This window comes from Heterodontus francisci, chromosome 11, assembly GCF_036365525.1.
Source record: "Heterodontus francisci isolate sHetFra1 chromosome 11, sHetFra1.hap1, whole genome shotgun sequence".
Lineage (NCBI taxonomy): Eukaryota > Metazoa > Chordata > Chondrichthyes > Heterodontiformes > Heterodontidae > Heterodontus > Heterodontus francisci.
Window position 1 is genome coordinate 26,775,251 of NC_090381.1, and position 22,993 is coordinate 26,798,243.

General features: G+C 45.0%; 1 protein-coding gene across 2 annotated transcripts in view; it reads right to left on the minus strand.

Moving 5' to 3' along the window:
- The window catches only part of gpc5b (glypican 5b), a 687,302-nt gene that overhangs the window by 308,983 nt on the left and 355,326 nt on the right, over positions 1 to 22,993 (minus strand). For both annotated transcript variants that reach the window (XM_068041839.1, XM_068041840.1), the window contains one exon: positions 22,196 to 22,316. In XM_068041839.1, coding sequence (XP_067897940.1) covers positions 22,196 to 22,316 — 121 coding nt within the window. The remainder of the gene's footprint in view (positions 1 to 22,195; positions 22,317 to 22,993) is intronic.

Genomic DNA, 22,993 nt, shown 5'->3' on the forward strand with positions numbered 1-22,993 from the left:
TGGAATTCAGCTGTGGCTCAGTTGGTAGCACTTTCACCTCTGAATCACAAGGTTACAGCTTTAGGACTTGAGCAAAAAAAACAAGGCTGACACTCCAGTGCAGTACGAAGGGAGTGCTGCACTGCCAGAGGTGCAGCCATTCAAAAGAGACAATAAACCATGGCCCCGTCTGCCCTCTCAGGTGGACATACAAGATCCCATGGCACTATTCGAAGAAGTTGGGGGTGGGGGGTTGTCCCGGGCAATATTTATCACTCAATCAACATCACAAAAACAAATTATCTGGTCATTATCACATTGCCATTTCTGGGTGTTTGCTATATCCGAATTGCCTGCTGTGTTTCTACATTACAACAGTGATTACACTTCAAAAGTACTTCATTGGCTTTGAGGCATCCAGTGATCATAAAAAGCACAATATAAATGCAAGTCTTTTTCTTTTAACTGTAAGATTCTCTAATGGTTCAGTGTACTGACTCAACAGCTCAAGAAGGTCCAAGGATCGAACCATGCCCTGTGCTGAGTTAGTTGATCTCAGCTGTGGGGGGCGGGGGTGGGGGAGATTGACAGCTGGATGTTCTACAATGGGGCTAGGCCAAGGGAAAGAAACCAGCCAGGGTGCACAGTCCTTATTGCAATCCAGTGATCCCTGCTGGGTTGGACTGTTTGGCCTGAGAATCAGGCCAGGCTGTGAGCAGGACAGACAGCTGCAGCCATCAGGCTCACATGGGAGGAATGGGCATTTGGGTGAAGCGCCAGAGGGCATTTAGTGCCCAGATCTGTACTCCACCATGAAAGAAAGAGCTTCCATTTCTATCGCCGTTTCCCAATTTCCAAAGCACTTGACAGCCAATGAATTATTTTTGAAGAGTAGTCGCTGTTGCAATGTCAGAGATGCAGCAGCCAATTTGTGCACAGCAAGCTCCCATAAACAGCAATGTGGTAATGTCCAATAATCCGAGGTCAGTTGAGGGATAAATATTGGTCAGGACAACCTTGTTCCTCTTTGGGATAGTGCCACGGATCACTAACACCAAAATCATAGGTAAAATGCAGCATGACCCTGCCCTGGCCAGTCTCAAGTCACTAGGACTGGAACCTGCAATCTTCTGTCTGAGAGGCACAACTACTACCATTGAGCCACGATCAACATGTCATTTTGTTCCACTAAGAGGATTGTCCCCAGTTACAGCTTCCCCCTTATTACCAAAGCATGTTAGAAATTCAAGACTGGCATCCTTATTCAAAGCCTGTCAAAGACAAAACTGGGGCAATCACAGGGGCTGAATTTTGCACAGCCTGTTTGGCTCTTCAACATGTTTTCTCTCTATTATTCTGGCAGTAACTATCCCAGAGCTACTTCCAAATAGTGCCATGAGTCAATAACCAAAACCTCAAGCACAACGTAGCTGTGGATTTTCATGGCTGTTCCTCCAAAATATTTCCCAGCCTCTCCTTCATCTCTCCTTCAAACTGAAAGACCTGTTAAACAGGTTCTCATGTTTAAATCTGAATATTTATAATGCATCCTGAATACATTAATAAAATATACAAATCTTATTCAGCCAGTGTTGTTGACAGGAGTCAACTCTAATTAATTTTTGACCAATGTTTTCTTAAATTTTGAATGCAACTAAAATGTCCAATCTTATTTTTATTCATTATTTAAAAAGCAATAATGAATAATGCAAATCAATTCAGCTGCAGGTTCGATGCGATTACTTCTATGTTTCACTGTAACTAAAAGAGATGGTCAGAAATAGCTGAATGAAAACCAAATAGAAAGGAGACAAAAGGCTTTGCATTGTCGCACCAGCTGTGTGTACCTCGATACTTCTGCTCCACTGCTTGCAGTTACGATGGACCTTACTGGGGTAGTTGGGCAATGCGGCAGGTTAATGCACTGCCCTCTGGGTTTCAATTCAGGCTCGAAGGGTCATATATCTGAGGTGAGTATGGTGCAAAGAGCTGTCCACTGTTGAGTGTTGCAGACTGGCACATTCCAAGGTCCAGGACTACGTGTTGAGGGACGCAATAAAGCTTGGTGCAGCTGCCCAAAGGTTCAATAGGGAAAGGCCACTGTGTAAGGCCCTCCCGCCATAGTATACCGTTGGACTGGAAACCATGTAAAACCCCTTGGGCTGTAGGCACCAGAGAATGTTTTGGTATGTAATGCAAATGTACATTGCAAATATAACCTGAAAAGGCAAGTGTAATAAGGCACCTTATGTAGTGCATTGAAATAAACTGATCTGTTTTGCACTTTATGAAATGTCCAACTTGAATTGTTTTGTAAACTTTTTTTTACACATTTTATGAATTAAGTATATTTTTGAAAAAAAGTGAGAATGGCCCATTATCTATCGAGTTCAGAACTGCCTAGAATTTTATCTATCAGAGGAGATGGGATGGGACGTAGAAGAACTTAAACCTTAAAGTGTCGCTTTTTGATTGGAACTTATTCTTGAGGGAGGATGGAGCAAAGTTGACTCTGCAACTCAATGTATTGCACCTTCTACAAAATCACTCTTCATCTCCATGAATTTTAGGCTTCCTGTTGAGCTCTGCATTCATCCATTTTGCAGGAGTGGATGTGTCAGAAGAGATGTAGGGTGCATTATTGAAACGCATCTGCTCTAATGGAGCCACAAGCAGACTGGCTTAGGGTAAATAAGATCAGAGAGTTGAATGCGTGGCTCAAAGATTGGTGTTGGATAAATGGGTGTTGATTCATGGGGCACTGGCACCAGTATTGGGGAAAGAGTGAGCTGTACCGATGGGACGGGCTTCACTTGAACCATCTGGGACCAGTATCCTGGCGATATAACTAAGGCTGTAGAGAGGGCTTTAAACTAAATACTGGAGTTGGGGGAGCAGATGGTTGATGTGAGGGGAGAATTAGAAAGTTACTGAGGAAGCAGAAGACAATTTTGCAGGGTAGTGAGACAGGTCGTGATAACCAGAGTGAGACAGGAAGGTACAGAGTGTACAAACATACGAGTGCACCAGGAGATAGGGTCAGACTAGGGAAAAAATGGTAAGAAAGACAGAATTAAAGGCTCTTTATAAGAATTCCCATAGCATTTGAAAAAATTGATAGCACAAATAGTAATAAATGCATATGATATGATAGCCATTACAGAGTGACCAAGGCTAGGAACTGAATATTCAAGAGTATTTGAAACTGTGGAAGGATAAGAAGAAAGGAAAAGGAGGTGAGGTAGCTCGGTTAATAAAGGGTGAGATCAGTACAGTAGTGAGAAATGATCTTGACTCAGAAGATGAAGAATTAGTTTCGGTGAAGACAAGAAATAGCAAGGGAAAGAAGTCACCAGTAGGAAGAGTTTATAGGCCACCTAACAGTAGCCACTCTGTAGGACAGAGTATAAATCAGAAATAATAGGGGCTTCTAAGAAAGGTACTGCAATCAACATGGGTGATTTTAATCTTATTATCGATTGGAAAAATCAAATTGGCAAAGATAGCCTTGAGGATGGGTTCATAGAGTGTATTCGCGACAGTTTCTTAGAACAATACATTCTGGAAACAACTAGGGAACATGCTTTTTAGACCTGGTAATGTGTCTTGAGACAGAATTAATTGAAGGATCCTCTAGGCAAGAGTGATCATAACATGATTAATTACCACATTCAATTTGAGGCTGAGAAACCTGGGTCAAAAACTAATGTCTTAAAATTAAATAAAGGCAATTACAAAGATATGAAGACGGATAGGTTAAAAGGTAACATGGTAGATAGCAACGGCAAACATTTAGGGAGAGATTTCATAACTCTCAACAAAAAAAAATTAAAAAAGAAAGACTCTATGAGAAAGATGCCCCATCTGTGGCTAACTAAGGAGGTTAAGGATAGTTTCAAATTGAAAGAAAAGGCGTACAATGCTGCAAAGATTAGTGGTAGGCCAGAATATTGGGAAAATTTTCGAAACAAACAAAGGATAACTAAAAAAAGAGGGAGAAATTAGAATATGTGAGTAAACTAGCAAGAAAAATAAAACAGAGAGTGAAAGCTTCTACAAATATATAAAAAGGAAGAGAGTAGCTAAAGTAAACATTGGTCCCTTAGACGATGAGGCTGGGGAATTAATAATGGGAAACATGAAAATGGCAGAGACTTTGAACAGGTATTTTGCATCTTTCTTCATGGTAGAAGACACAATAAAATCCCAAGAATAGTAGACACTCAAGGGGCAAAAGGGAGGAAGGAATTTAAAACAATCACTAGAGAAAAAGTACCAGGAAAACTAATGGGACTAAAAGCTGAAAAGTTCCCTGAATCTGATGGCCTGTATCCTGGGGTCTTAAAGTAAGTAATTGCAGAAATAGTGAATGCATTGGTTGTAATCTTCCAAAATATCTGAGAATTTGGAAGGGTCCCAGTGGATTGAAAAACCATAAATGTAACAGCTCTATTCAAGAAAGGAGGGAAAGAGAAGGCAGAAACTACAGGCCAGTTAGCCTAACATCTGTCATTGGGCAAATGCTAGAATTCATTATTAAGGAAGTAGTAGCAGGACATTTAGAAAATCAAGCTGCAATCAAGCAGAGTAAACATGGTTTTGTGAAAAGGAAATTGTGTTTCACAAATTTATTAGAGTTCTTTGAGGATGTAACAAGCAGGGTGGATAAAGGGGAACCAGTAGATGCAGTGTATTTCGATTTCCAAAAGGCATTTTACAAGGTGCCACATAGAAGGTTATTACACAAGATAAGAGCTCATGGTGTTGGGGGTAATACATTAACATTGATAGAAGATTAGCTAACTAACACAGAGAGTCAGGATAAATGGGGCATTTTCAGGTTGGCAAACTGTAACTAGTGGGGTGCCACAGGGATCAGTGATAGGGCTTCAACTATTTACAATCTATATTAACCCACACAACATTGTGTATCTCACAACATTTAAGAAGTAATTAGATGAGCATTTGAAATGCCATAGCATACAAGGCTACGGGCCAAGTGCTGGAAAATGGGATGAATAGTTAGGTGCTGTATAACTCTATGACTCAATGACTCTAATGACTTGGATGAAGGGACCGAGTGTATTGTAGCCAGATTTGCTGACAACAAAATATAGGTAGGAAAGCAAGCTGTGAGGAGGACACAAAGAGCCTGCAAAGGGATATAGAAAGGTTAAGTGAATGGGCAAAAATATAGCATATGGAGTATAATGAGGGAAAATGTGAGGTTGTCCACTTTGGTGGGAAGAATAGAAAAGTGGAACATTATTTAAATGGAGAGAGACTGCAGAATGCAATGGTACAGAGGGATCTGGGTGTCCTCGTACATGAATCGCAAAAAGTTAGCATGCAGGTACAGCAAACAATAGGAAGACAAATGGGATGTTAGCTTTTATTACAAAGGGGATGGAGTACAAATGTAGGGAAGTCCTGCTACAACTACACAGGGTGTCGGTGAGACCGCACGTACAGTTTTGGTCATCTTATTTAAGGAGGGATATACTTGCATTAGAGGCAGTTCAGAGATGGTTCACTAGGTTAATTCCTGGGATGAACGGGTCGTCTTATGAGGAAAGGTTGAGGAGATTAGGCCTAAACTCATTGCAGTTTAGAAGAATGAGAGATGATCTTATTAAAACAAACAAGATTCTGAGGGGGCTTGACAGGGTAGATGCTGAAAAGATGATTCCCCTCATGGAGGAATCTGGAACTAAGGGGCACCGTTTCAAAATAAGGAGACTCCCATTTATGACCCAAAGATGCACAGCAATTTCTTCTCTCAGAGGGTCGTTAATACTTGGAATTCTCTTCCCCAGAGTGCAGAGGCTGGGTCATTGAATATATTCAAGGCTGAGCCAGACATATTTTTGATCTACAAGAGAGTCAAGGGTTTTGGGTGGTGGAGGGGGGGCGGGGAAGCAGAAAGGAAAGTGGAATTAAGGCCACAATCAGATCAGCCATGAAGTTTTAAATGGCGGAACAGGCTCGAGGGGCCAAATGGCCTGCTCCTGCTCCTATTTCTTATGTTCTTATTTATGTTCTTATGTTCTATATCATGTCAAGTATGAACACGGTCACATTGGGATGTGGCTGCATGAATAGCCTCCTCATCTTGTATTTCTTTGCAAGGATGGTAAATCCTACTCTTAAGTTTATATTTTCTATCCAATTACGCAGTGAGTGAACATGAACAGTACCCAGATACAGAGTCATTCAAATCCTCAACAAATCAAATGAGAGTGAACAGAATCTCTTTCAGCCCAATCTAATATACTGGAAGGGAATGCGAATGAATGAGGCCCGTTGCATTCTGTACAATGGAAATGAATTGCGAGCCGATGCAATAGGAGTGAATACAAAGACGTTTAGTCCATTGGGAGTTTATATAATGGGAGTGAATATATTTAGGTTTGGTCCATTGTGAATCGATAAAATAGGAATGAATATGATTAGGGTGGTCCAAAGTGAATCTATACAATAGGAGTGAATATGAAGAGGTTAGTCCATTGTGAGCCTACACAATGGGAGTGAATATGAAGAGGTTTAGTCCACTGTGATCGACACAATAGGAGTGAATATGAAGAGGTTTAGTCCATTGTGAGCCAACACAACGGGAGTGAATATGAAGAGGTTTAGTCCATTGTGAGCCTACACAATGGGAGTGAATATGAATAGATTTAGTCCATTGTGAGCCAACACAACGGGAGTGAATATGAAGAGGTTTAGTCCATTGTGAGCCTACACAATGGGAGTGAATATGAAGAGGTTTAGTGCATTGTGAGTCTACACAATAGGAGTGAATATGAAGAGGTTTAGTCCATTGTGATGTACAAAATAGGAGCGAATATGAAGAGGTTTGGTCCATCTGATCTACACAATGGGAGTGAATATGAAGAGATTTAGTCCATTGTGAACCTATACAAGAGTGAATAAGAAGAACTTTGATCCATTGTGAGTCTATACAATGCGGGTGAATATGAAGAGGTTTAGTCCATTGTGAGTCTACACAATGGGAGTGAATATGAACAGGTTTAGTCCATTGTGAGTCTACACAATGGGAGTGAATATGAAGAGGTTTAGTCCATTGTGATCTACACAATGGGAGTGAATATGAAGAGGTTTAGTCCAGCGGGAGGTAGAGGAGCAGATATGCAGACAGATTTTGGAAAGATGTAAAGGTAACAGGGTTGTAGTGGTGGGTGATTTTAACTTCCCCTATATTGACTGGGACTCACTTAGTTCTAGGGGCTTGGATGGGGCAGAATTTGTAAGGAGCATCCAGGATGGCTTCTTGAAACAATATATAGATAGTCCAACTAGGGATAGGGCTGTACTAGACCTGGTATTGGGGAATGAGCCCGGCCAGGTGGTCGAAATTTAAATAGGGGAGCATTTCGGGAACAGTGACCATAATTCTGTAAGTTTTAAGGTACTTGTGGATAAGGATAAGAGTAGGGCTCCGGTGAAGGTGCTAAATTGGGGGAAGGCTAATTATAACAATATTAGGCAGGAACTGAAGAATTTAGATTGGGGGCGGCTGTTTGAGGGTAAATCAACATCTGACATGTGGGAGTCTTTCAAACGTCAGTTGATTAGAATCCAGGACCAGCATGTTCCTGTGAGGAAGAAGGATAAGTTTGGCAAGTTTCAGGAACCTTGGATAACGCGGGATATTGTGAGCCTAGTCAAAAAGAAAAAGGAAGCATTCGTAAGGGCTGGAAGGCTAAGAACAGACAAATCCCTTGAGGAATATAAAGACAGTAGGAAGGAACTTAAGCAAGGAGTCAGGAGGGCTAAAAGGGGTTATAAGAAGTCATTGGCAAACAGGATTAAGGAAAATCCCAAGGCTTTTTATACGTATATAAAGAGCAAGAGAGTAACCAGGGAAAGGGTTGGCCCACTCAAGGACAGAGAAGGGAATCTATGTGTGGAGCCAGAGGAAATGGGCGAGGTACTAAATGAGTACTTTGCATCAGTATTCACCAAGGAGAAGGACTTGGTGGATGATGAGCCTAGGTAAGGGAGTGTAGATAGTCTCAGTCATCTTATTATCTAAAAGGAGGAGGTGTTGGGTGTCTTGCAAAGCATTAAGGTAGATAAGTCCCCAGGGCCTGATGGGATCTACCCCAGAATACTGAGGGAGGCAAGGGAAGAAATTGCTGGGGCCTTGACAGAAATCTTTGCATCCTCATTGGCTACAGGTGAGGTCCCAGAGGACTGGAGAATAGCCAATGTTGATCCTTTGTTTAAGAAGGGTAGCAAGGATAATCCAGGAAATTATAGGCCGGTGAGCCTTATGTCAGTGGTAGGGAAATTATTAGAGAGGATTCTTCGGGAAAGGATTTACTCCCATTTGGAAACAAACAAACTTATTAGCGAGAGACAGCATGGTTTTGTGAAGGGGAGGTCGTGCCTTACTAATTTGATTGAGTTTTTTGAGGAAGTGACAAAGATGATTGATGAAAGAAGGGCAGTGGATGTTATCTATATGGACTTTAGTAAAGCCTTTGACAAGGTCCCGCATGGCAGACTGGTACAAAAGGTGAAGTCACACGGGATCAGAGGTGAGCTGGCAAGATGGATACAGAACTGGCTCAGTCATAGAAGACAGAGGGTATCAGTGGATGGGTGTTTTTCTGAATGGAGGGATGTGACTAATGGTGTTCCGCAGGGATCAGTGCTGGGACCTTTGCTGTTTGTAGTATATATAAATGATTTGGAGGAAAATATAGCTGGTCTGATTGGTAAGTTTGCGGACGACACAAAGGTTGGTGGAGTTGCGGATAGTGATGAGGATTGTCAGAGGATACAGCAGGATATAGATCGGTTGGAGACATGGGCGGAGAAATGGCAGATGGAGTTTAATCTGGACAAATGTGAGGTAATGCATTTTGGAAGGTCTAATGCAGGTGGGAGGTATACAGTAAATGGCAGAACCCTTAGGAGTATTGACAGGCAGAGAGATCTGGGCGTACAGGTCCACAGATCACTGAAGTGGCAATGCAGGTGGATAAGGTAGTCAAGAAGGCATACGGCATGCTTGCCTTCATCGGTCGGGGCATAGAGTATAAAAATTGGCAAGTCATGTTGCAGCTGTACAGAACCTGAGTTAGGCCACACTTAGAATATTGCGTGCAATTCTGGTCGCCACACGACCAGAAGGACGTGGAGGCTTTGGAAAGGGTACAGAGGAGGTTTACCAGGATGTTGTCTGCTCTGGAGGGCATTAGCTATGAGGGGAGGTTGGAAAAATTCAGATTGTTTTCACTGGAACGACGGAGGTGGAGGGGCGACATGATAGAGGTTTACAAAGTTATGAGCGGCATGGATAGAGTGGATAGTCAGAAGCTTTTTCCCAGGGTGGAAGAGTCAGTTACTAGGGGACATAGGTTTAAGGTGCAAGGGGCAAAGTTTAGAGGGGATGTGCGAGGCAAGTTTTTTACACAGAGGGTGGTGAGTGCCTGGAACTTGCTGCCAGGGGAGGTGGTGGAAGCAGATACGATAGCGACGTTTAAGAGACATCTTGACAAATATATGAATAGGAAGGGAATAGAGGGATATGGGCCCAGGAAGTGTTAGTTTAGGCAGGCATCAAGATCGGCGCAGGCTTGGAGGGCCGAATGGCCTGTTCCTGTGCTGTACTGTTATTTGTTCTTGAAAGTGGCAACACAGGTGGATAAGGTAGTCAAGAAGGCTTACGGCATGCTTGCCTTCATCGGTCGGGGCATAGAGTATAAAGATTGGCAAGTCATGCTGCAGCTGTACAGAACTTTAGTTAGGTCACACTTAGAATATTGCATGCAATTCTGGCAACACTACCAGAAGGACGTGGAGGCTTTGGAGAGGGTACAGAAGAGGTTTACCAGGATGTTGCCTGGTCTGGAGGGCATTAGCTATGAGGAGAGTTTGGATAAACTCGGATTATTTTCACTGGAACGACGGAGGTGGAGGGGCGACATGATAGAGGTTTACAAAGTTATGAGCGGCATGGACAGAGTGGATAGTCAGAAGCTTTTTCCCAGTGTGGAAGAGTCAGTAACTAGGGGACATCGGTTTAAGGTGAGAGGGGCAAAGTTTAGAGGGGATGTGCGAGGCAAGTTTCTTTACACAGAGGGTGGTGAGTGCCTGGAACTTGCTGCCGGGGGAGGTGGTGGAAGCAGGTACAATAGCGATGTTTAAGAGGCATCTTGACAAATACATGAACAGGATGGGAATAGCGGGATACGGTCTCCGGAAGTGCAGAAGGTTTTAGTTTAGGCAGGCATCAAGATCGGCGCAGGCTTGGAAAGCCGAATGGACTGTTCCTGTGCTGTACTGTTCTTTGTTCTTTGTAAGTCTATACAGTATGAGTGAATATGAAGAGGTTTAGTCCATTGTGAGTCTACACAATGGGAGTGAATATGAAGAGGTTTGGTCCATTGTGAGTTTGTAGAATAGGAGTGAATATGAAGAGGTTTAGTCCATTGTGAGTCTACACAATGGGAGTGAATATGAAGAGGTTTGGTCCATTGTGAGTCTGTAGAATAGGAGTGAATATGAAGAGGTTTGGTCCATTGTGAGTCGACACAATGGGAGTGAATATGAAGAGGTTTAGTCCATTGTGAGTCTACACAATGGGAGTGAATATGAAGAGGTTTGGTCCATTGTGAGTCGACACAATGGGAGTGAATATGAAGAGGTTTGGTCCATTGAGAGTCCATACAATAGGAGCGAGGCGGAGAGTATCGTGGATAGCACGTATGGAGAGGTGGTCACATCGCAGACTCAGACTACACTGGCAGCAAGTGAATGGGTGACCAACTGGCAGCGCAAGAGGATTAGACAGGCAGTGCAGGAATCTCCTGTGGCCATATCCCTGCAAAACAGACATACTGCTTTTGATACTGTTGGGGGGAATTGCCTCTCAGGGGAAAGCAGCAACAGCCCAATTCTTTGCAGCATAGTTGGCTCTGCTGCACAGGGGAGGAGTAAAAAGTGTGGGAATACAATAGTTATAGGGGATTCAACTGGAAGGGGAATAGATATGCGTTTCTGTGGCCGCAAACAAAACTCCAGGATGGTATGTTGCCTCCCTGGTGCTAGGGTCAAGGATGTCTCAGAGTGGTTACAGGACATTCTGAAGGGGGAGGGTGAACAGCCAGTGGTTGTGGTAGACATTGATACAAACGACGCAGGTAAAAAAAGGATGAGGTCCTAAAAGCAAAATATTGGGAGTTAGGAAGCAAGTTGAAAAGTAGGACCTCAAAGGTAGTGATCTCAGGATTACTACCAGTGCCACGTGCTAGTCAGAGTAGAAATAGCAGGATACATCGGATGAATAGATGGCTGAAGAAATGGTGTGAGGGGGAGGGTTTTAGATTCCTGGGACATTGGGACCGATTCTGGGGGAGGTGGGACCAGTACAAACTGGTGGGGTTACACCTAGGCAGGACCAGGACTGATGTCCTCGGGGGAGTATTTGCTAGAGTGGTTGGGGAGGGTTGAAACTAAAATGGCAGGGGGATGGGAACCTTTGCAAGGAGTCAGAGGAGGGGGGATCAAGGACAAGAACAAAAGACAGAAGGGGAATAAGAAAAGTGATAGGCAGAGAAATCAAGGGCCAGAATCAAATAGGGCCACAGTGAAAAATAGTGGGAAGGGGACAGGTAATGTTAAAAGGACAAGCCTTAAATCTTTGTGCCTTAATGCGCGGAGCATTCGCAATACCGTGGATGAATTAATCGTGCAGATGTAAACGGGTATGATATAGTCGGGATTATGGAGACATGGCTGCAGGGTGACCAAGGATGGGAAATGAACATCCAGGGGTATTCAGTATTTAGAAAAGTAAAAGGCAGTGGAGTTGCATTGCTGAATAAAGAGGAAATTAATGCAATAGTGAGGAAGGATATTAGCTCTGACAATGTGGAATCTGTTTGGGTAGAGCTGAGAAACACGAAGGGGCAAAACACATTAGTGAGGGTTGTAAATAGACTCCAAACTGTAGTGGTGATGTTGGGAATGGCATTAAACAGGAAATTAGAGATGCATGCGATAAAGGAACATCTGTAATTATGGGTGATTTTAATCTGCATATAGATTGGGCACATCAAATTAGTCACAATACCGTAAAGGAGGAATTCATGGAGTGCATATGGGATGGTTTTCTGGACCAATATGTTGAGGAACCAACTCGAGAACAGGCCATCTTAGACTGGGTATTGTGTAATGAGAGAGGAATAATTGACAATCTAGTGGTGCGAGACCCCTTGGGAATGAGCGACCATAATATGATAGAATTCTTCATCAAGATGGAGAGTGACGTAGTTGATTCTGAGACTAGGGTCTTGAATCTTAATAAAGGAAACTACAAAGGTATGAGGCACGAGTTGGCCATGACGGATTGGGAAACGTTACTTAAAGGGATGACGGTGGATTGGCAATGGCAAACATTCAAAGAGCGCATGGATGAACTGCAACAATTGTTTATTCCTGTCTAGAGCAAAAGTAAAATGGAAAGGTAGCCAAACCATGGCTTACAAGGGAAATTAGAGATAGCATTAGATCCAAGGAAGAGGCATACAAATTCGCAAGAAAAAACAACAGACCTGAGGATTGGGAGTAGCTTAGAATTCAGCAAAGGAGGACCAAGGGATTGATTAAGAAGGGGAAAATAGAATATGATAGTAAGTTTGCGGGGAACATAAAAACTGACTGCAAAAGTTTCTATAGGTATGTGAAGAGAAAAAAATTGGTGAAGACCAACACTTGCATACTTTGGTTCTGTCTTCAGAAAGGAGGACACAAATATCATACCAGAAATTTTGGGGAACACAGGGTTTAGTGAGAGGGAGGAACTGAAGGAAATCAGTATCAGCAGAGAAATGGTGTTGGAGAAATTGATGGGACTGAAGACTGATAAATCCCCTGGGCCTCATAATCTATATCCCAGAGTACTTAGAGGTGGACCTAGAAATAATGGATGCATTGGTGGTCATCTTTCAGGATTGTATAGATTCTGGAAGAGTTCCTACAGATTGGAGGGTAGCTAATGTAACCCCACTATTTAAAAAGGGAGGTAGAGAGAAAGCAGGGAATTATGGACCAGTCAGCCTGACGTCGGTAGTGGGGAAAATTCTAGAGTCCATTATCAAAGATTTTATAGCAGAGCACTTGGAGAACAGTGGTAGAATCGGACAGAGTCAGCATCGATTTACGAAAGGGAAATCATGCTTGACAAGTCTACTAGAATTCTTCGAAGATGTAACTAGTAGAGTTGATGAGGGGGAGCCAGTGGATGTGGTTTATTTGGACTTTCAGAAGACTTTCGACAAAGTCCCACGTAAAAGGTTAGTGTGTAAAATTAAAGCGCATGGAATTGGGGGTAGTGGATTGCGATGGATAGAAAATTGGTTGGCGGACAGGAAACAAAGAGCAGGAATGAACGGGTCTTTTTCCGAATGGCAGGCAGTGACTAGTGGGGTACTGCAGGGATCGGTGCTCGGACCCCAGCTATTCACAATGTATATTAATAATTTAGATGAGGGAACTAAATGTAATATCTCCAAATTTGTAGATGACACAAAACTGGGTGGGAGGGTGAGTTGTGAGGAGGATGCAGAGAGCTTCAGGGTGATTTGGACAAGTTGAGTGAGTGGGCAAATGCATGGCAGATGCAGTATAATGTGGATAAATGTGAGGTTATCCACTTTGGTAGCAAAAACAGGAAGGCACATTATTATCTGAATGGCTATAAACTGAGAGAGGGGAATATGCAAGAAGACCTGGGTGTTCTCATACACCAGTTGCTGAAGGTAAGCATGCAGGTGGAACAGGTGGTAAAAAGGGCAAATGGTATGTTGGCCTTCATAGTGACAGGATTCGAGTACAGGAGCAGGGATGTTTCGCTGCAATTATACAGGGCCACACCTGGAATATTGTGTGCAGTTATGGTCTCCTTATCTGAGGAAGGATGTTCTTGCTATCGAGGGGGTGCAGTGGAGGTTTACCAGACTGATTCCTGGGATGGCACGACTGACGTATGAGGAGAGATTGAGTCGGTTAGGATTATATTCACTTGAGTTCAGAAGAGTGAGGGGGGGATCTCATAGAAACCTATAAAATTCTAACAGGACTTGACAGGGTAGATGCAGGAAGGATGTTCGCGATGGTGGGGGAGTCCAAACCAGGGCTCATAGTCTAAGGATACGGCGTAAAGCTTTCAGGACTGAGATGAGGAGAAATTGCTTCACCCAGAGAGTGGTAAGCATGTGGAATTCACTACCACAGAAAGCAGTTGAAGCCAAAACATTGTATGTTTTCAAGAAGCAGTTAGGTATAGCTCTTGGGGCGAAAGGAATCAAAGATATGCGGCGAAAGTGGGAACAGGTTACTGAGTTGGATGATCAGCCATGATCATAATGAATGGCGGAGCAGGCTCGAAGGGCCGAATGGCCTACTCCTGCTCCTATTTTCTATGTTTCTATGAATATGAAGAGGTTTAATCCATTGTGAGTCTATACAATGGGAGTGAATACAAAGGTGTTTGGTCCATTGTGAGTCTGTATTCTTCTTTTGGGCCTCCTTATCTCGAGAGACAATGGATACGCGCCTGGAGGTGGTCAGTGGTTTGTGAAGCAGCGCCTGGAGTGGCTATAAAGGCCAATTCTGGAGTGACAGGCTCTTCCACAGGTGCTGCAGAGAAATTTGTTTGTTGGGGCTGTTGCACAGTTGGCTCTCCCCTTGCGCCTCTGTCTTTTTTCCTGCCAACTACTAAGTCTCTTCGACTCGCCACAATTTAGCCCTGTCTTTATGGCTGCCCGCCAGCTCTGGCGAATGCTGGCAACTGACTCCCACGACTTGTGATCAATGTCACACGATTTCATGTCGCGTTTGCAGACGTCTTTATAACGGAGACATGGACGGCCGGTGGGTCTGATACCAGTGGCGAGCTCGCTGTACAATGTGTCTTTGGGGATCCTGCCATCTTCCATGCGGCTCACATGGCCAAGCCATCTCAAGCGCCGCTGACTCAGTAGTGTGTATAAGCTGGGGGTGTTGGCCGCTTCAAGGACTTCTGTGTTGGAGATATAGTCCTGCCACCTGATACCAAGTATTCTCCGAAGGCAGCGAAGATGGAATGAATTGAGACGTCGCTCTTGGCTGGCATACGTTGTCCAGGCCTCGCTGCCGTAGAGCAAGGTACTGAGGACACAGGCCTGATACACTCGGACTTTTGTGTTCCGTGTCAGTGCGCCATTTTCCCACACTCTCTTGGCCAGTCTGGACATAGCAGTGGAAGCCTTACCCATGCGCTTGTTGATTTCTGCATCTAGAGACAGGTTACTGGTGATAGTTGAGCCTAGGTAGGTGAACTCTTGAACCACTTCCAGAGCGTGGTCGCCAATATTGATGGATAATATTGAGTCTGTATAATAGAAGTGAATATGATGAAGTTTAGTCCATTGTGAGTCTATAAAATGGGAGTGGATATGAAGACATTTTATTTATTCTTTCCGGGGATTTGGCCATCAATGGCCAGGAAAGCATTTGTTTCCCATTCCTAATTGCCTTTGGGAAGGTGGCAGTGAGCTGCCTTCTTGAACTGCAGCTATTCATCTGGTATGGGTACACCACTGTGCCGTTAGGAGGGAGTTCCAGGATTTTGATCCAGCAGCACTAAAGTTTAGTCCATTGTGAGTCTATTCAATCAGAGTGAATCAGTGGAGGTTTAGTCCATTGGAGTTTACACAATAACAGTTAATGGGACAAATCTTAATCAGTTGAGTTTCAGTTGAGATATAATATTTTTTAAACTTGTTATTGGGATGTGGGTGACACCTGAAGGACAATAGTGAACCAGTTGGGTTTTATGACAACCTCACAGCTTGCATGGTCTTAGTAGGTTTATTGACTTCAGTCTCACCACTTGCCACAATGAGATTTGAATTCATGATCTCTGAGTTGTTATTCCAGGACCACGCCGCACTGGTTAAAATTTTATGGCCCAGAAGTTTGATTGTGCCCAATTCGTGACAGGCACTCAGTGCAAGTGCCTAACGAGGCCGAAGGCTGGACCACAGCAAACTGATCTATCTGTGTCATTAATACAGTGCCAGTGAGTGTCTGGCACTGGTAACTGGGGGTGGGGGCGGGACAGGGTGGGGGGGCAAATTCGGACAGCTGGGATTTCAGACGAAGGCCTCAGGAGTCGGACAGGCAGAATGGGGTGAGGTGGCAATTGAGAGGAAGTAAAGAACGGTGTCCGGCAGTGGTTTGTAGTTTTAATGTGGAGCCAGGAAAAGCACTTCTGCACTGTCCAACTCAACATTCACTGCATATCTTTTTTAAAACTTACCTTTTTGATGTCAACTTCCAGCTGTATGTCATGTCATCCTAAAGGTAGAAGGGCCAACCTCTTTTGTGTTCAGGATAAGCCTATTTCTGGTTTGGATCCTAACACTGGCCTTAGGCCGCTCACTAGCATGTTCTAGGGGCCTAAATCCTGTTTTAGGTGGCCCCTGGAGACGTCTCTAATGCGCTGGAACAAATATGTTACTGGATGTGTGTCTGATGCTGTTAGGTGTGGCAGGTTGACCCCCAAAATTGTCCCTCATTGCACCTGCTTTACAGTCCAATTTCTGGGTCCACAAATTGCCACACTGGGAGTTGAACCCACGGGTTGTTAGTCCGGTATCATAGCCACTGTAATTGTTCACAATAGGAAGGGTTCAGTCCAATGGGATTCTATACAATAGGAGTGAATGTGAAGGGGTTTCGTGCAATGAAACACTATACAATAGGAATGAATGGGGAGGGTTAGGTTCTTTAAAATTCTAAACAATGGGACGGCGTTTGATTGGTGGGACGAGGAAATTCTCATAGTCTGCATTCTGATGGAGGAACAGTTGCTTTGAAAGAATTTTATGCCACTTGCCCGCCCTCTTTCCTTTCCTGCTAAGAAAAACTGCTTGAAAAGTGTGACCTTGTGTTTGCAATAACATCACAGCAGATTACCAAACCGGACACGTCATCAATTAGTTGTAAATATCAAACCAAACATATCTTCAAGGGACGATGGATATCAAACAGAATTCCACTTCAAACCTTTCTACATCTTTTCAGAAAAGGAAATATTTACATATTCATGGTCATTGGTCCATGAATCATGAGGCAGGGACTCATTAATGCTGAATGGCCCTGCAGTAATGTATAAAACACAGTTATCTGTATATTACGTAGTGATATTAATCCTTTTCAGTTTGCTGCTTTATTGTTACTTGTTTTAGGTGAAAAAATATTGTGATGGAAATAAGAGTTTTATGCAGAGAATTGTTAGGGTTTGGAATGCACTGTCTGATAGGGTGGTGAATACAAATTCAATAGTAGCCTTCAAAAGGGAATTGGGGAAATAGTGAAGGAGAAAAAAATTGCAGGGGTATGGGGAAAGTGTGGGGCTCTGGGACTAACTGGATTGTTCTTTGAAAGAGGTGGTAGCGATTCAATGGGCTGAATGGCCTCCTTCTGTGCTGTACTATTCTATAATTCCATGATTGTATGAACAACTTGGGTGGGGTGGTAGTGGCGGGAGAAAGGAACTGAGTTTAAATCTTTGGTAACTTCAAAAACGTCACCCTTTTTAAACTCTCTCAATTAATCAGTTCTTGACTGCACTACCCGCATGTGGCCCTGAGCCAGGCTCACTTGGTGCCATTGGTTACAGAGGAAGTGGGGAGGTGAGAGGGGAAGGGGAAAGGATGGAAAATCAGCCAGGGTTCCTGTTCCCGATTGCTATCCTCTTCCTGGTAAGTGGGCATGGTGAAAGACAGAAATGGGATTAGGCTCAGTTGTGGTGCCTCCCATGGTCAAGCAACCTGCTGCCTCTCAATGTCTGAGCTCACACATCTAAGAGTGGCCAGTTACGCGATACAGCAGAGGATGGTTGGCAAAGGTTGAACTATGTTCCAGTGAGAACCAGCACCTTAAGTAAAGCATCAGATAAACACGAGCCGGAATTTTATGCCGCTCCAGTGGGTCGGATGGTGGCTTTGGGGCGGCGTAAAATTGAGCGGCAGGCTTCGGGAGGCCGACCCGCCCCAATTCCGCCTCCGGATAAGTTTACGGAGGTCAGGCGGGGGGTGGGGGTTGGAAAACGGCCCGCCCGCCCAAGGCCAATCAAGACCCTTAAGTGGCAATTTACCGGCCACTTAAGGGCCTCGCCCGCCTCCACGGGTATTTTACCCATGGCAAGCGGGTGTGCTGGGGACGTGAAAGGCCGCCCAGCGATAGCTACCAGCCTTCCCGCGCCCCGAGGGGGGCAGGGGGGGGCATGGCAGTCGGGCACAGGGTGCCCGATTGAGGGCCACCCCCGCCTCCCAACCCACCCCAGGGACCCAAGACGCCCCTTCCCCCCAAATGACACCGTAGCCTCACCAGGGCACGACCGAATCCCTGGTACGGCATGCCCAACTACCCGATTTCTAGGATCCATGGCGTCAGCTGGGCTGCAGTCCCAGCAGTAGCCACCACTCTCGGTGGCGCTGCTGGGACTAAGAGCTGCCCGCCAGCTCACTGAGGCGGGACCTCCTCCCTTAAGTGAGGGGAAGTCCCGCCCTGGGACAGTTAAAGTCAGGTTTTTCCCCAGTTTTCTCCTAATACCCTTTAGCATTTCAAGTATTGTTCCCAGATGTTTTCTACATTACAAAGGTGACTACACTTCAGAAGTACTGCATTGGCTGTAAAGCACATTAAGACATCCAGTGGTTATGAAAAGCACTATATAAATGCAAGTCTTTTTTTGATGTAGGCCTGGACAGTGTGAGCTATTTAGCCTGGGGAATGTCATAGCCTAGTCCAATCCTGTCCTTATCAAATGGCATCAGGATTTGGAATCTAAAGGCCAGTTGTAATACTCCTTGGCTGAATCAGGCAACACAGCATAGATCGAGGATCAAACTGGTCGAATTCTGGCTTCTTCACCATCAGAGGAGTACAGGCAAAGTTAAAATAGAATTCAGAGCAACTCTGCGCCACTTCCCGAGTTCAGCTGGTGATTGGTAGAGTTAGGGTTCTTCATAAGAGGGGCAGCATGTGACAGACAATCATGTGCCCCACACATGGCCATCTCATGCTTGGGCTGTCAACAGGCTCAGTCTAGATATTGCTCCAACATTCCGGAAGACAAAGCCGTTATAGAAATTGGTTTACAGTGGGCAGGCTGAAATGTTCTGAAGGAGTTATTCATGGAGAAGGAGTTGTTGGAATGGAAGGCTTTTCATGTCGGGAAAGAGTTAATTTGAATGTGGGAATCTCTTCCGAACAGCCTTGAGTCGCAACATATGACTAGCATAGATACTAATGTATCTCTGTGTCCTCAACTTAACATTTGTCACATGAGTATATGACCCAGAACACTGCTGCCTGATCTACAGCAACCAGCATTGTACAGTAAAAGTTGTCCGTGTGCAAACTCAGAACAAGAGGTCAGAAAAAAGGGGAACAACAGAATGAGAGAGAGGGGCAAGAGAAGGATAGAGGAAAACAGAAAGAGTGAGAGAGTAAGTGAGACAGGCAAGAGAGATGGGGCAAAGAGAAGAAAGAAAGGGACCGATAGGGAGAGAGGGGGAGAGAGCAAGACAGAAAGAATGAGCGGAAGTGAGATACAGAGCCAATGAGACATGGCAAGAGAGGCAGAGGTGGAGAATGAAGAACAAAGAACAGTACAGCACAGGAACAGGCCATTCGGCCCTCCAAGCCTGCGCCGATCTTGATGCCTGCCTAAACTAACACCTTCTGCACTTCCGGGGCCCATATCCCTCTATTCCCTTCCTATTCATATATTTGTCAAGATGTCTCTTAAATGTTGCTATCGTATCTGCTTCCACCACCTCCCCTGGCAGCATGTTCCAGGCACTCACCACCCTCTGTGTAAAAAAACTTGCCTCGCACATCCCCTCTAAACATTGCCCCTCGCACCTTAAACCTATGTCCCCTAGTAACTGACTCTTCCACCCTGGGAAAAAGCTTCTGACTATCCACTGTCCATGCCGCTCATAACTTTGTAAACCTCTATCATGTCGCCCCTCCACCTCCGTCGTTCCAGTGAAAAAAAGAGAAAGAGAGTGAAAGGCAGAGAAAAAGAGAAGAAAGATAAGCAGAGACAGAGAGAGATAAACATATTCTCAGAGTTTGAGGAACAGGGACAGAAGCAGAAAGAGAGACAGAGACAGACAGCTCACATAGATAGAGAGAAACAGAGACAGAAAGAGAAAGAGTTCAAAAAGATAGAAAGAGACAGAGAGCTCACTGAGATACAGAGATAGTGAACTTTGAACGACAACTAGCGAACTCAGTGACACAGAAAGAGAGGTAGAGAGAGGGAGAGTGAGCAGAAAAAGAAAGAGTGACAGAGACACAGGCTGGGTTTTTATGTGCCCCCCTGAGGCGGTGTCAGAGGTGGGGAGGCACAGAGACCGACGATGCCCTTCCTGCCCAGAGGCCAACTCAGGCCCTTAAGTGGCCTATTAACGGTCAATTAAGGGCCACTTCCCACTGCCACTGGGAGCTAGTTTACCCCTTGGGACCCCCCCTCCCCCTGGACTACATGACCTCCCCTCCCATCGCCGGGGCTTTCTGGACTGGCCCCAGTGATCATGCCTCACTTACCGTGGGTCCAGTGTTCCAGCGCTGGGCCTGGGTCTGAGGCCTCTGCAGTACCAGCAGTGCCCACTGCTCTTGGTGGCACTGCAGATACTGCTGAGCTGCTGGCCTTGTGATTGGCTGACAACTCTTGGAGCGGGATTCCCATATTTAAAGGATATGAATCCTGGTTCCTGAAACTTTGATTTAAAGAGACTGGAAGATCGCTCCGGGGGACAGGAAAAGGCAGAGGTGGGCTTTCCCCTGCCTTTTCCGTCTGGCGCCGGGAACTCCGCCTCCAACACAAAATCCAGCCCACAGGGTGTGATAATTCAGTCTCTGCAGCTTTGAAACGTCACTGCTATTTAGGCAATCTGCACACTTGCATCAGATGGCTTGACATTGATCAACGACACGAGGCAGCTTATTTGCAGATATATTTTGGCTCTTGGGTAGTCACTCAGGATTAGCGAGGAGCGGCAGCTGGTAGGGGTGGGCAACAATTTCAGGCATCAGCAGCCAGTGAAGAACCACTGGGCATCCATTGGGCACGGGAGGTTTTCTTGGAGGAAGAAGAGATGTTGGTACATTCTTCTTCTTTCTTTTGGGCCTCCTTATCTCGAGAGACAATGGATACGCGCCTGGAGGTGGTCAGTGGTTTGTGAAGCAGCGCCTGGAGTGGCTATAAAGGCCAATTCTGGAGTGACAGGCTCTTCCACAGGTGCTGCAGAGAAATTTGTTTGTCGGGGCTGTTGCACAGTTGGCTCTCCCCTTGCGTCTCTGTCTTTTTTCCTGCCAACTACTAAGTCTCTTCGACTCGCCACAATTTAGCCCTGTCTTTATGGCTGCCCGCCAGCTCTGGCAAATGCTGGCAACTGACTCCCACGACTTGTGATCAATGTCACACGATTTCATGTCGCGTTTGCAGACGTCCTTATAGCGGAGACATGGACGGCCGGTGGGTCTGATACCAGTGGCGAGCTCGCTGTACAATGTGTCCTTGGGGATCCTGCCATCTTCCATGCGGCTCACATGACCAAGCCATCTCAAGCGCCGCTGACTCAGTAGTGTGTATAAGCTGGGGGTGTTGGCCGCTTCAAGGACTTCTGTGTTGGAGATATAGTCCTGCCACCTGATGCCAAGTATTCTCCGAAGGCAGCGAAGATGGAATGAATTGAGACGTCGCTCTTGGCTGGCATACGTTGTCCAGGCCTCGCTGCCGTAGAGCAAGGTACTGAGGACACAGGCCTGATACACTCGGACTTTTGTGTTCCGTGTCAGTGCGCCATTTTCCCACACTTTCTTGGCCAGTCTGGACATAGCAGTGGAAGCCGTACCCATGCGCTTGTTGATTTCTGCATCTAGAGACAGGTTACTGGTGATAGTTGAGCCTAGGTAGGTGAACTCTTGAACCACTTATGTTGGTACATAATGATCAAGAATTTCCCATCATAAAGATTTCCTAAATGCCGAGAACCCTATAACATCTGGAATATATTTTCCTGATTCTCTCAGCTCTGCCATGTGGCTGATTTACTGGATTCCATTCACCTAGCTGCTTAATATAGTCCATAGACAGAAGTGGGTCTGAGAATCTTACCTTGTCAAAATACAAGAGCTTGTCAATGACTTTCTTGGCCATAGAGTCAGGTCCTCGGACTTTCAGCTCTGGGTTGTTCGCCTGTTCTTTCAGTCCGATCCCGACGACCCTGTTTGTGTAACTAGAAACAAGAACGAGACATTGAGATTCTCGATGACAGTAGATAATAAAGATAAATAATTACTTTTATATAATGTCTTCTGCGTTAATCCTACAGTGAGCCTTCTCTCATGGAGTGTGAAGTAGGGAAGGATTCATAAGAACATAATAAACAGGATCAGGAGTAGACCATACAGCCCCTCAAACCTGCTCCAACATTCAATATGATCATGGCCTCAACTCCACTTTCCTGCCCACTCCCCATATCCCTTGATTCCCTGAGAGACCAAACATCTATCGGTCTCAGTCTTGAATATTCTCAATGATGGAGTATTCACTACCCTCTGGGGTAGATAATTCCAAAGATTCACAACCATTTATTTATTTAGAGATACAGCACTGAAACAGGCCCTTCGGCCCACCGAGTCTGTGCCAACCAACAACCACCCATTTATACTAATCCTACATTAATCCCATATTCCCTACCACATCCCCACCATTCTCCTACCACCTACCTACACTAGGGGCAATTTACAATGGCCAATTTACCTATCAACCTGCAAGTCTTTGGCTGTGGGAGGAAACCGGAGCACCCGGCGGAAACCCACGCGGTCACAGGGAGAACTTGCAAACGCCACACAGGCAGTACCCAGAACTGAACCCGGGTCGCTGGAGCTGTGAGGCTGCGGTGCTAAACAC